At 37.5% G+C, this 13963-nt stretch overlaps 2 protein-coding genes across 3 annotated transcripts; one reads left to right on the top strand and one right to left on the bottom strand.

The window, feature by feature from the left end:
* Window positions 1-176: 176 nt before the first annotated feature.
* On the bottom strand, window positions 177-8572 carry LOC110617982 (peptidyl-prolyl cis-trans isomerase CYP59). The gene is made up of 14 exons (XM_043957696.1): window positions 8363-8572; window positions 7999-8103; window positions 7653-7770; window positions 7483-7533; window positions 6761-6852; window positions 6552-6651; window positions 6301-6423; window positions 6122-6199; window positions 5991-6037; window positions 5857-5912; window positions 4802-4842; window positions 4130-4235; window positions 1062-1200; window positions 177-945 (listed from the first exon to the last, which is right to left on the bottom strand). Exons 1-14 carry the CDS (start codon window positions 8458-8460, stop codon window positions 375-377), a joined length of 1725 nt encoding a protein of 574 aa, XP_043813631.1. The 5' UTR covers window positions 8461-8572; the 3' UTR covers window positions 177-374.
* Window positions 8573-8760: 188 nt separating this feature from the next.
* Window positions 8761-13001, top strand: LOC110617443 (uncharacterized protein At4g15545). 2 transcript variants are annotated; one of them, XM_021760205.2, is made up of 10 exons: window positions 8767-9166; window positions 9809-9877; window positions 10186-10236; window positions 10404-10467; window positions 10599-10673; window positions 11410-11667; window positions 11857-11902; window positions 11996-12074; window positions 12184-12316; window positions 12717-13001. In XM_021760205.2, the coding sequence occupies exons 1-9, from the start codon at window positions 8873-8875 to the stop codon at window positions 12274-12276; spliced, it is 1029 nt and encodes a 342-aa protein (XP_021615897.1). In that variant the 5' UTR covers window positions 8767-8872; the 3' UTR covers window positions 12277-12316; window positions 12717-13001. The 2 variants fall into 2 exon arrangements, with proteins under 2 accessions (XP_021615898.1, XP_021615897.1); XM_021760206.2 differs by lacking the exon at window positions 10599-10673 and having other exon boundaries at window positions 8761-9166.
* The last annotated feature ends 962 nt before the right edge of the window (window positions 13002-13963 follow it).

The following is a 13963-nucleotide window of genomic DNA, read 5'->3' as shown; positions in this document are numbered from 1 at the left end:
CAATTCTGATGATTTTGTAGAACTTCTTGTCTCCCTTTTTTCAGTCATATTCGATTGTGAAGGCCCCTCCTGTTCTCTCATCATCATTATTATAATTTGGCCTGTTTTGTCAAGTATTTTATTTTATTTTTTGAAATCCTGGACAACAGTTACAAATTTCACAAAACAAAGCACAATTACCACTGGAAACTCATTTCGGTATTATGGTTGATTGGCTTCTCAGGTATTTGAATCCTTAACAATCTGATGGTCACGAATTAACTTGAAGTGTTGAGTTGCAATAAACAAATACCGTCTTAAGGATTTTAAGTTTTCTTTAATGCAGTCATCAGAGTAACACTGATGAGAAAACTACAAAGCCAAAGTTCAAGGCTTCATCTTCTCCTGTCAGTTCGATGCCTTCTATAATCACCTTCATGATCATCAAAACTTTGTCCTTGGTATCTATTTTCTCGTTCTTCCCTCCTGTTTTTGTGGCCATCATAATTTCTACGGCTTGGTTCGTCCCTTCTCTCTCGTCCGTCACCATCTACGTGCCTCCTTTTAGAATCAGTCGCCTCCCCCAATTCTTCCCTACGATGTTCATCACCTGCAGATCTCTTTCTATAGCTTTCTTTCCCCCTCTCATCTCCACGGCCTTCAATGTCAGAACTTCTCTTTCTGTAATCTCGGCTATATCTCCCATCATCATCTCGTTCTTTTCTTCTACCGGTTTGCTCCTCAGGATATCGACTTCCTCTCCTTCCATTATGTCTATCATCCTCCTTGTGTCCCCTATCTATATCACTATGCCTGTACCTATCACTTGAATATTTCTTTTCTTCATCCGTGTGCTTCAGATCTTCTGAACTTCTCCTGTACTTCTGTCTCTCAGGTTCATGACGTCCATTTCTTGCTTCTTGTCTTGGACTTCCTGGAGTATCTCCATCAAACACCATTTCGTACCTGGAAAAGTTTTTTCACGATCACACATCAAAGTACAAAAGCACCCAGATACGCCCAAAAATTCCATTACCAACCTATACTTAACTTAGAAACACATGAACCCAGATATCACATACCTAGAATTGTTACTTCCACCGCGTTGCTGATTATCATCCTTTAGAACATATTTTGGAGGTTGAAGTTGTTTGTTGGCAGGAACCCCAGTGCAATCCTTAGCCATGTGATCAGGAGCACCACATTTGAAGCAACCTCCGCCTACAGCCAACAAGTAGTAATATAAACATCATAATTCAGTGGTCCCCAGGGAAAAAGAAAACCAGAATGAAAATAAACAAACCAGTGAAAAAAATTGTTCCATACATTTACCTAATGACTAGTACTTTTAACATAAGAAAATAGGCTGTCCCTAGGGCAATGATCAGCAAATAACGTTTCTCTTTCATAGCTCAAACAGGTTTTTGTGCTTCAGTCTATAATCTCCCTAAGTGAAATGTAGTGTACTTCATTTACACTCCAACTAGCTTCAGTCCGTAATCTCATCTGTAATACCCGACTAGACTCCGGTATCGGAATTCCCACCGTCCGATGGAATTTGGGTATCGGAAACCTCTAGAAGGGTAAAAGCATGTTTTTATAAAATGTTTTTATGATTTTAATGGTTTTAAATATGTTTTTAAATGAGTTTTTGCATGAAAATTTCTTTAAGGGAAAACCCAGGTTCGGCCGCCGAAACTCACTTTCGGCCGCCGAACATGCATGGACTTTGGGAGGCACGTTAGGCCCCCGAAAGTCTAAGTGAGGGAAGTGCAGGTTCGGCCGCCGAACCTTATGTTCGGCCGCCGAACATTGCATGGAAGCGGAGGCACATTCGGCCCCCGAACGTGGCCTGGCCAGCCACTATAAAAGGGTCCCCTTGGTCCGCACGGGCGAGCTTTTTCTCTCCCATTGTCGGCCAAGGTGAGTCTCCACCGTTCCTCCCTCGATCTTGAGTGTTTCCTTTAGATCTTTCATGGTTTTAACAAGTCTTCATCTTGCTTTGAAGTTTTTAAGCTTTTGAAACGAGTTTTGAGCAAGTTTTGAACTTGGAGACCCAAGGAGCTCAATCTCTCCCAACTCCAAGTTAGATCGCCTCCACTCTCGATCTTCAAGAGGTAAGAGTCGATCTCTAGCTTACATTATGTTTTAAACAAGTTTTATGCAAGATCTATGGGGTAGAGATGCATGTTTAGGTTTGTTGATGAGTTTATGGTTTTGATGCTTTGATGAACAATGTAGCTTGTTTGTGTATGAATGAAGTGTTGTAGATGGGGTATATGCATGTTTGAGGCCCCTAGGAACTTGTATGCATGCTTTGGTTGAAAAATATGCATGATCTATGGATTTGGAGGCGAAATGTGCAAAGGGAGCCAAGTTTCTGCCCTTTGGCAGAAACCAGGTTCGGCAGCCGAAGGTACTTTCGGCCGCCGAACATGGCTGGGAAGGCAAGCCTTTCGGCTGCCGAAGTTGCCCCCGAAAAGAGACTTTCGTCTCTGTCTGGCACTTTCGGCCGCCGAAGGTGCCGCCGAACCTAGCTGAGTTTCGTCTCTGTCCAGGACTTTCGGCCGCCGAAGGTGCCGCCGAAGGTGCCCTGTTCAGCCATTTCATGCATATTTTCTGTGATGTTTTCATGATGTTTTAGGGGGTTTTTGGGGTATATATTAGAGATATGTTTATATATGTTGGTCCCTCATTGGAGTCCACCTGTGTAGGTTCGGACCCGAGGAACAAGGGACCCCAGCAGTGAGCCAGCTGCTGAGAGTTTGACAGAGTCAGCCAGAGGTGAGTGGAACTATACTTAACCTTTTTCTAAATTAAGAAAGTGAATGTTTTATCATGTTTCATGCATCATGACTATAATATAGGATGTTTGCATTAGAATCACGAATATGCTGCATTGCATTATTATATTGTGGTTGATGAGGATGGACATTGCACGACTCACTAGCCCTGTGTACGAAGTCCTGTGGTGTCCATAATAGGGCCGGGCAATAGCTCCGAGTTACGAAGTCCTGTGGTGCCCATAATAGGGCCGGGCAATACGAAGTCCTGTGGTGCCCATAATAGGGCCGGGCATGGAGCTGGGGAATTTTTTTGAGTCAGTCCGTCCATGATGTGAGATGTTTGTGCAATGATGCATTCCATTATAGCATGTTTTAAATATTCTTTTTATAGTTCTACTCACTGGGCTTTTAGCTCACCCCTCTCCCCTAACCCCCAGGTTTGCAGGTACGGGTTTAATAGAGAAGAAAAGAAGAGAAAAGTCATATGTATGTAATAGCTAGAGTATGTGGACATGACAATGATAAGAATGTAATGTAAAGTTTGAACAGTTATGTTTATGTAATTATGTTATTGAGGATAGAGTTGTGCTTGACCATAATGTATTGCTAATCCCTTTTATTTTTATGTACATGATCTTATGATATGATGTTTATGCAAAACTAACTCAACACATGATGTATAGCCCTTCGAGGCTTTGATGAGATCCCACAGAGGGACTTTATTTATGTATATGTTCAGAGTATGCACAGGTTGAGTTGGTGATTGATCACATGTATAAAAGAAAAGTTTTAATTTTTATGTATGATGGTTGATCATGTATGGGATTAAACAGGTTTACAGGTATATGTTAGGCTTGCTACGGGTCCCGGCGGCCTTATGCCGATCTGGATCCTAGCGCCGGTAGCGGTCCGGATTTCCGGGGCGTTACATCATCTATGTGATATATAGCATACTTCATTATACTACAACTAGCTGTTTTACATTTAGACATTAATTGTTCTGGAGACTATCTAATTTCTATACATTCAGGCTCAACTTCTCAGAAGCCGAGTTTCAGCACTTCAAACAAGTACAACCAGGGACATCATCTGATGTGAATATTTTTCTTTTTCTTCACTCTTTTTTCTCACATGAATAAGCACAGGTTCCTGTGTGTGTGACAGAGGGAGACAGAGAGAGAGAGAAATGCATTGTGTCTTCCTTGCTTTACTAAGTGGCTGATTTCAAATGAATTGATGCAACCTATATGGGAAATCAAATCAAGTAGCCTGACTGTTTCCAAGGGTCAGGACACTAGCTACAAGAATTTTTCTCAGCATTAACTGTTTGTTACACAGACAAATACAGACACAGCCAACTTTACCTTTACTGCTTTGACTGCCCTTCCGCCTGTATTGGGACCATAGTTTTGAAACACTTTGACTAAAATCCACGTGTATCCTTCTATCATCAATTAAAGCATTATCCATCTGCCATGAATTAGAAAACTGAGTACCTTAACTCTCAACAAAATTATTGTAGTTCAAATCCAACAAGAAAGACACAAATAAAGAGTCAAAAAAGGTACATGCATTACCACAGTTATATTATTCTAAGGTCAGTAATTCTTGCAATCACCATTATTTTTTGCAGTCCCCTTCCCCCTCTCCTTATATCTTTGTGCTCCCCTTTTTTAGGTTCGTGTTGTGTGTGTTTGGGGGGAGAGAGGGGGGGGGGGGGGTGGGAGGAGCTGGTGAAGTAACAAACTAAAGCATGTCTTTTCTTGCTAATTATTGAAGAGTATGTATAATGTGATGTTGAATACAAGATCAGAAAAAATTGCATCAACCGTGCTTACTTCTGAACTTCCCCTAAATAATCATATTCAGTGAAGTAGAAATAGCATTTCCTTTTGTTATCAAACTATGCAAGGAGAGAAGCAAATCCACATAAGAAATGATAAGGCCAAATACCCCACAAGCATCAGATATGAATGACTACAAGAGAAAATATTATTTTGAAAAGACAAAGGTGTACTCTCATCCCTCTAACATACCTTAAAATATGCTTGTTCGCATGCCTCTTTGGTCTCAAACTCTGGCTTGACAAAAGTATAACATAAATTATACAGCAACAAACATGTCTAAAATATGACAAAAACAACAGACTATTTACGTTGACCACATAACATAAACAACAATGAATCAACAAAAAGAAAAACATTATTATGCATGCCAAAGAGACAAGTGAACTTGTTGGGGTGGGGATAATAGGGCTGATTAAAAGTGAAAATACTGTTTGAGGCTGACAATAAGTGATGTATCCATCATAAAGCAATGAATCTTTTGAAAACTCCTCTGATGGAGATAATAGTTATCATTGTCAGCATTTTCCAGTGCGAAAGAATGTTCAAAATCTTATCTTCTTATCAGCTTAACTCCAAATTCCAAACTTTCCAATGGAATGGCAGAACTGATGACTGATGAATAGATGTTTAAACAATTAATAAATCCTCTATCTTTAACTTTCACTAAATATGTACATTTTCATACATCATTCAAAAATCCAGCACGCTGAAAACTTGCCAAGACACGAAGAAATTTGCTCTAACGTAACTGAATTTTAGTCCTCCCACATAGTATAGTATTTTTTTAGTACCAAAAGACAGTTTAATTATCCATATCAATCATTTTTGTTGACTTACACTTAATTCATCCTTGTCCTTGTGAGTGCTGTCCATTTAGTTGAATCCTCAAGAAGATTCAAGTAAAAAATGGGAATAGCTGTCTATCAACAGTCATATCAACAGATATTTCTATTTTCCTTTAAATCATTATTGTATAAAACAAACTCCAGTGTACAAAATACTAGCATAGCAACCTTACTGCAGATCATTTTTTAAGTCATACTTTCAGCTATTCCTATTACATTGAAGTTTGAAGTCCTTTGGAGGATTATTGACAGCAGTCAACTTGTGGGTCTCCAAAATCTTACCACTGTTTCAGAACAACAGAGTTCATATTTTCCAGCAGGATGACCAATCAACTTGCAGATACTGTGGGCACTCTAGCACCCAGATAAAGAAAAGCAAAAGGACAAGATTCTACTTACCTATAAATGCATAGCACAAACTATCTCCAGTCTTGTAATCACGTATTATTTCAGCCCTGCCATCATCCCATATGAAGGTTGCCCTTAAATCATCATAACAAATAAAAGAATTCTAAAAGAACTTCAATACTCACGATACAACAGTGCCAAATCGTGAAAAGATTGTATGCAAGTCCTCATCCTGCAACAGAAAAAGGGAAATAACATGGTCTATGGAATTGACAAGCTGCTGTATCTCTATCACAAAATGACAGAAGAGACTCACTTCAGTAACTGGATTCAGTTTACAAACAAAGAGCACATTGTCAGGAGGTTTTATCTCAGCGTCAGGAATATCCCCAATCTGCAACACAAAGGAATAAAAAGAACATAATGCATTCGGAGCTTTAGGCAGAAATTTATATTTATAAAAACAAATATTGGGTCAAAATATTTAGGTCTTACACTCTCAAGTACAACTGCACTAGAATGAGCTTCTTTTGCTCGAAGAACCTCCTCAAGCTCTGCTGTACCTAATTGCTCATCCATGGGCACCCAATCATCTTCAAGCCGCACCTCATCATCAACCTATTTATAGCATGATGAAATATGAACTATAAACAAGAATTCCATACAAGAAATATCATATTCAAAACCCAGCACATTAAAATAACAATCTTATAAAATATACAGATCTACCAGGAATCATCCCCTACCTCATCGTTTGGTTTGCCTTCTGGAGAAGAGTCAGGAATCAACTCTGCTAGTTGAGGAGGATCATCAAAAGGATCATCAAGTACATAGGTGTGTTTGATTCTGCTCAAATGCAATATTTATGTCATTGAACTGAAAATATTTATTTATGTCCCAGAAATGAAAATATCATTGAGCAGGAATATCATATTGTAGAAGATGAATATCAAACCGGATATTTTTATATGGCCTGCTCTTTTCATCTGCATAAGCTTCATTTATCCTAGTCAAAGTGTCAAGCCCTTCTGCCACCTCTCCGAAGACCTGCAGTGACAGGATTTTCTCAACTCTGTGTAAAAGAAAAAGTATCATAGAGAAACTGGAAGCCAGAAAGAAGTTCCCAAGAATGCTGCTTAGAAAAGAAAACTGATTGTATTTCCTCCCTTACGATAGCTGACCATTGACCACCCTTAATGTTCCCACTCCAACTCCAAGTTATAAAAACCATGGAAAAGAGTAAAAGAAGAGAGAGAGAGAGAGAGAGAGAGAGAGAGAATGTAACACTTATCAGAAAAATGCACCCTCCAATAACTTGTCTTATTTAAGCCCTTTATAACAAAACCTAGGGAATAGGTTTGTTGAAGAACTAATCACCCAAGAATGTTCCTAAAGATAAGGTGCACATGCTCCAATATATAAGAAATAGTACAGTACTTGTTATCATTTGCACTTTTACTAATAAGAAGTTTACCATCTTCCTATTTAGAAAGTTTAAAACTAATCCCCAAGAAAATGTAAATTGGGAAAATCTTATGTATAGCCAGCATAAGCCAATTGTTAATTTAAACAAGACTTGCACCATTTTATTGCACTATTACTGTACTAGACTAATGTTTATCTTTATACTACAGAGATAGACAGAGAATAAGCCAGTTGACATAATCAAAGACTTACTGTATGCTTCCCATCAAGGTAGTCCAGACCATCACGCAGTGTGAAATAGAACTGTAAAATAGGAACAGTTATATGATTGCCAAAAAAAAAGAGATAAAGTATAATTAAAATTTTCCATTTAATATACATGCATAAAGCACAAAGCTGCTAAAGAAAATAAAATATTATACCTGGGAAGCATTCAGATTCTCTCCAGCACTGGCCATTGCAACAGTTCCAGTCTTAGAATGTTTCAAATCAAGATGGATTTCATCACTAAAAAATCGAGCCTGATCACCATAAAGAAACCTGAAAGGAGAGCATCGTGAAATAAGTATGCAATATCATATAATAAATCAAAACTGAATGATATCTAGCTCCAATTAAACACAACTAATCTAAAACTGATGCCTGTCTATAGAAACCAAAGAGTAAAATGGAAGGAAGAAGAAAAGAGAACAAAGAGAAAGAAAGAAAGAAAAAACTGTCATAATCCATGCGCATTGAGCATATAAAAGATAAGAACATATCTCTTACTTGTAAACTGAATCACCACCAGTTCCCGAACCAGTTGGATCACCAGTCTGTGCAGTAAAATCCTTCTGGACCGTGTGAAACAGGCAGCCATTATAATACTTAATCCTGAATCGACAAGTTTATTAAAATACCGAGGGAAAAAAATTTGGCTTATATATTCAACTTTTTATAGCAAAAGCAACAACAGAATCGCCCACACCATTATCAATTCGAAGCACCGTGCAGTAGAAGTAATGAAAAAGCATCAAATTAAAAAAAATTCCACCAAAGGCCAATTTATCGTTAATTAAGGAAATTACCCGCCCAGATTTAAACGAAATTAATCATGAGAGAGAGAGAGAGAGAGAGAGAGAGAGAGAGTTACTTGCAAAGCTTCAAGAAATTCTTGCAGGTCAAGGGGCACTTTTCTGTGAATAAATCCACCACTATGTCTCCTAAACTTGTAGTTATGAGCACAGACATCCTCTCTTTCTCTGTTTGGATTCTGAGAAAATAGCAGGGAAAACGGAAACAAATCCAAGGGTAATATTCGTCGGCAAATGTGACGGCTCGATCTACTACCTTCTCGTCGTAGGCGAGTTTGGGTCAAGTACCAAAACCCATGAAAATAACCGACCCGAGGCACATAACAAAATATGTCCTTTCTTCGGCCCACTGGAAGCGGTGACCGGCCCAAATCACGTGCCCATTTGGAGGGAAAACCTTCCAAATTTCAAACTGAGGGACAAACAAGGACAGGACCCGAAGAAAGAATTAAACAAAAGAATACAAAAGCATTTTCCTTTATTAACACAACCGAAAGCATTAGCATTAGCAGTAGCATTAAGTCGTTTTGTCGCTATTACTTGCACTCACAAGGAGGAGACAATTAGGTATGTCGCAGCTTGGCAGCACAAATAATGCCGGCGGAGGGCCCGACTTCCACTTGCCGGATGAGATATTGGCCGTGATGCCAACGGACCCCTACGACCAACTAGATCTGGCCCGTAAGATCACATCCATGGCCATCGCCTCGCGAGTATCGAAGCTGGAGGCCGAGACCGGTCGAATGAGGCAGAAAATTTACGAGCAGGATCGAATTATATATGAACTTGAAGAGAAAGTGTCTAACATGCAACGAGCATATCTGGAAGCAGAGTCCAGGTTGAAGATTAGCCTTGATGAAAATGTGAGGAAAGAATTGATATATTTAATGCGATTATTTTAGGTTTTGAGATGTATTAGGCATTCATTAGGTCAATTGGTTACTGGGTCAATATAGTTTTTGAGATATGTAGTGTCATTGCTTTCTGGAAAATTGGGGAATGGGAGGAAACTTTGATTTTGTGAAGCACTTCTTGTCTTTTAACTATTATTTATTTATTCGCAAGATGGTGGTGCATGAAAAATTGATGCTAATGATTGGCATTCTGGTTAGCAACTAGGAAAAGGATCTAACTTGGTTCAAAGTGACAGTAACGAGTTCAGCGCATCTGAATATGACTGAACTTAGTGCAAAGAGATGGTAACAGGATGAACAGAAAACTGAGAATTTGAAAAGCTGAACTTTCTGATGAACTGAAAACTGAAAACTGAGAATTTGAGAAGTTAAATTTTAATTCAATTGTCAGAGGTCAATCTCATGGTAATTCCAAATGGTAGAAAAAAAAAGTATATGAGATTCAATTCATTCAAGAAATACTACATATCCGAAAATAGGGAAATAAATATATTTTATTTGCTCTCGTCTCATAGTTAAATGAATTTATAGCATACATGTTGAACCATTGAATTTGAAATTTACTTTGCTGCTGTCTTGATATTGATGAAGATGAAACTTTCAAAGGAGCGGGATTCATTGGTGATGAGTGTGAAGAAACTCAACCGTGATTTGACAAAGGTGCGATTTTACTATCATTTACGAATTGAGTTGCTTGGCTGCATTGTTTTAAAGTGCATTTGCCCGTTAGTGTTCTCCTTGTAGTGTGATCCTAGGAAGATCCTGCAGCTTTCTCCTACTTTTTCTTCTCCTTCTTTCCATCTCTTTCTGTGTGGGCATGAAGTGCCTGTTCTGAGACATTGAACCAAGGATCTCTTGGTGCCAATTCACTATTCCAGATATGTGCAGCGAAATTGCGCAGAAGCTCATACTTTGTAGTTCCATTGTATCCATTTGAAACGAGTACTAATATATTTTAATTTTGACAGTTGGAGACCTTTAAGAGGCAATTGATGCAATCACTAAATGATGAAAATTCTGTAAGACTATATTTCATGTTCATATTTATTTTTGAGTTCCTGCTGTTCCTCATGTGACAGTTTTCCTGTGATTAACAAGGATTTGAAGACTTCTATGTCTCTGCCATTTTTTTTTATTTTTCGTTTTAGCTTATTGAGATGTTATTTTATCTTTTCATCTTTAACAGCATGATGAAACTGTTGATATTGGCACTTGTGATCAATCAGTTCCCAAAGCGTATCCTGACAAAGGTATTTGGCGAAGTCTTTGATTCACCATGTTTATTGTTATAAGATAGGGGCAATTACTTAGTTTCTTTCCTTTTCTGCTACGTGATGGTTCTGTTTTTTTTTATTTTTTTTTTTCACTCCTTGTTCCATAGATCAGGGTATGAATGGCTATGCCGCCCAAAATTCTCATAGTGGCTCTACTGACACAGTAAACACAACTGACAATGGTATTGAACTAACCTCTTCTTTTTATATATCTATAATGATTATGTCTTATTGGAAAAAGTTCCATGTGTTCTATTCACATGTTAGGAAAGCAATGTTTTAAATTTTAAAAACTAACTGTAGTGCATCATACTAATACTTCAATCTTCAGAAGGAAGGTCTTATCCAAGTTTTAATATTGAAAATATAGAAACTAAATCCTTTGAGTTAGTTTTATGTCCATAACAAGAATTGCAAGTAATTTCTTTTGTGCTTCTTTGTCCTCCAGTTCTGATAATTTTTTACCATCCAACCTTTCTTTTCTGCTCCTATATTTCTATTCAAGAACTCTGTAAAGCTTAGTGAAGTAATCAGGTTTCTGCTTGTAAAACTGACTTGATCTTATTTCTGTTTTAGGAGGATTATTTTTCCTCCTGCTAGTTGGATTTGATTTCATCCTACAACAATGATTTTTTTTTTCCTGAACTTATTGCTTTTAAGTGAAGCATTCAGAAGAAATTTGGATAAGAATGACCAAGTTTTGTGGTCTCGAAGTTGGCAAAATTGCAGTCAACCTTTTGTTTCTGAGTATATGCATCTTCTATAGCACACTTTTTTTTTTACATTTTGATATTATAAAATTGTGTCTTTTAATTATACTTTATATCATATGGATAGTTTTTTGTAATCAAATGAGGTTATTCTTGTGTGATAATGTTATATATGAGTGCACTGTTAGCTGATTGTTTGGTCAAACAGCTTCAAGACCTGCTGGGCAGAGATTTTCTATTACTCCATATATCACACCGAGGCTTACTCCAATGGGAACCCCAAAAATAATTTCTACAATTGTGTCCCCTAGAGGTTTTTCTGCTGCTGGATCTCCTCAGCAAACTTCTGGCGCAACATCTCCCACAAAACCTCAGTATGAGGGACGGACTCCACTCTCTTCATGGTACCCATCAAGCCAGCAGTCATCAGCAGCAAACTCTCCTCCTTGTGGGCGATCATTGCCTGGTATATTGAAGTATTCCTGGTCTTTTGCAATCTATCTAGCCATTTGCTCCAGTTATTAATGAATAGTCTGTTTCAGTTCATTCTGTTTTGGTCATTCTAGCCTATCGAGTTTTACATGGCTCTCATACTTTCCACATTGTTTCCTTCCTGTTTGACATTATTCTTTTTCTATTATGGAAATTTCTTTAGCACGAACTCCGCGAATTGATGGAAAGGAGTTCTTTCGCCAGGCCAGGTGAGTGTTTTAATACAACTGTGTGGCTTGCATCTAGTCACTAATATCTTGAGGACGTTCCTTTTCACCGTTTTGGCAATATTTGTAATTTAGGGGTCGCCTATCATATGAACAGTTTAGTGCATTTCTGGCTAACATCAAGGAACTAAATTCACAAAAGCAAACTCGAGAAGTAAGAGCTGAATCTTTGAATTGATGTATATGTTTCAACCATTGCATCTATAGATGTGGTGTATCTTACACTATTTTTCTGTTGAACCATCATTATTATTGCTTTTCAGGAAACCTTAAGGAAAGCAGAAGAGATATTCGGGATGGACAATAAAGATCTTTACTTGTCATTCCAAGGATTGCTTAATCGCAACATCCATTAGACCCTATATTATGTTCATTTAGATGGTTTACGCTACTTGGGTATGCTTACTCCCATTCTCTGCTTCTGTTTCCTTTGCATTTATGGTGAGATGTCATGGCACTGCCAATCTTTTTTGCAAAATTTTAGAGGACAACTCCATCTCAGCTGGGCCTTGGAATGATGTGAATAAACTGTGAACTTTAAAATACATTAAAATTAGATTTGCATCAAAACTCGATGTTAGGCTCTTTCTAATCAGCACATATCTAGTGTAGATAACTTGTTGGCTTGAACGCTATCTTTCATTGGCTTCACCTATGCACCTAATGGTTCAATCTGTGTTTTTATTTATTCATTTATAATATTTTCATCTTTGAAACAGAGTTTTGTGATGAAATTAATTGATTTGATGAATGCTCATGATGTATTCTTACTCGATTAACTGCCATTGCTTAACAGGTTATGGATCAAACGTAGATCCAACATTCTGCCTATAAAGAGAGGATACCAGGTGATAAATTCTCCAAGATGTAATTTGTTGACGATATCAACATGTAACTTGCTGGTTTATGTTTAGGCATCTAGAATTGTAGGCTTCATTTGCTTCATACATGCAGGTAAGTTGTGTAAATAAAATTATGCTCTCTTGCGTTACCTGCTCGGATATTAAGTGATGCTAGTTGACAATACTTTCGTGAGATTTTGATATTTCATTTTGAAAGTGAAGAGAGTTTACTTTTGTTCAATGTATTATCATTTTCATACTCTCTTTTTGCTTGCTTCATAGGCTAATTGATCAAAGAAAATAAAGTCTGATGTTTCCAATTTGTTTAATAAGTTGCGATAGAGGATCGATGCATGTGCTTGTTCTTTCTAATAATTCTTCAGATTAAACTGCAGAAAAACAAAGCAAGCTTTATATGTGTTGGTAATTAAGTATTTATCTTACCCTAAATTATTATCTTGTTTTTGTGTTTAACCTATTTAACACGAGAATGTAGTAATGTAAAATCAGTTTTACTTTGATAGACAAAGCCTCGTGGGTTAGTCAAGTGTTTGAATAGATGTACTAGAAAAGCAATCTTATAATGAGGAGGCATTGCCAACCTAATTGCATGAAATGGAAGCGAACATGTATGAGAAAAGCATGATACTTTAAACAAAGGATCCCAACTTGCTATGAGAAAACAAAAGCAGTGTCCTCTATAGAACAAGAATACTTCTAGAAATTATATATATACATATAATATATAATAAAAGAAATAGGAAAGGTGCCATATGGTGTTGTAGTGATCTTTATGCTCTTAAAATCAGCCTAGATTCACTTCCAGGCAACATGCACCAACATGAGTTTGTTGGACCATCAATTACCACTACGAAGATAAAAAAAAAAAGTGATCTGATGGATTTGTGTCAGATCATTATGTTTGATAATACATAATAATCCTTTTTCTTTACCTTAACTGATATTCCCATAAGTCAATTTAAACAAAAATTTCTCACCACCAAGGCTTCTCTTTTTTTTCTCTCCTATTTTTCTTTTCTTCCAACTACTGAGAAACTTGGGAATTGGAACTTCGTTATCGCAGAAAAAAAGCGAATAAAAGCCCGACTGAGCTATATGTCAGTTTCGAGTAACCCCAAAGAACCCATCTTTAACCTTGGACACCTGACTAATTTGATGCCATAAAAATATTTACAGATAA

This window comes from Manihot esculenta, chromosome 6 (genome assembly GCF_001659605.2).
Source record: "Manihot esculenta cultivar AM560-2 chromosome 6, M.esculenta_v8, whole genome shotgun sequence".
NCBI classification, from domain to species: Eukaryota; Viridiplantae; Streptophyta; class Magnoliopsida; order Malpighiales; family Euphorbiaceae; genus Manihot; species Manihot esculenta.
The sequence above is the reverse complement of the archived record's forward strand: the minus strand, read 5'-3'. Positions and strand labels throughout refer to the sequence as shown.

Excerpts from the sequence above, each read along its gene's own strand:
- LOC110617982 (XM_043957696.1), bottom strand. The coding sequence starts at position 8,460 with ATGTCTGTGCTCATAACTACAAGTTTAGGAGACATAGTGGTGGATTTA. Across the intron at positions 6,424-6,551 it reads AAGGCAAACCAAACGATGAG|GTTGATGATGAGGTGCGGCT; the intron begins GTAGGGGATGAT and ends TGCTATAAATAG. Across the intron at positions 4,843-5,856 it reads TTTGTGCTATGCATTTATAG|AGTTTGAGACCAAAGAGGCA; the intron begins GTAAGTAGAATC and ends TTGTCAAGCCAG.
- LOC110617443 (XM_021760205.2), top strand. The coding sequence starts at position 8,873 with ATGTCGCAGCTTGGCAGCACAAATAATGCCGGCGGAGGGCCCGACTTC. Across the intron at positions 9,167-9,808 it reads AGATTAGCCTTGATGAAAAT|ATGAAACTTTCAAAGGAGCG; the intron begins GTGAGGAAAGAA and ends ATATTGATGAAG. Across the intron at positions 11,903-11,995 it reads GAGTTCTTTCGCCAGGCCAG|GGGTCGCCTATCATATGAAC; the intron begins GTGAGTGTTTTA and ends TTTGTAATTTAG.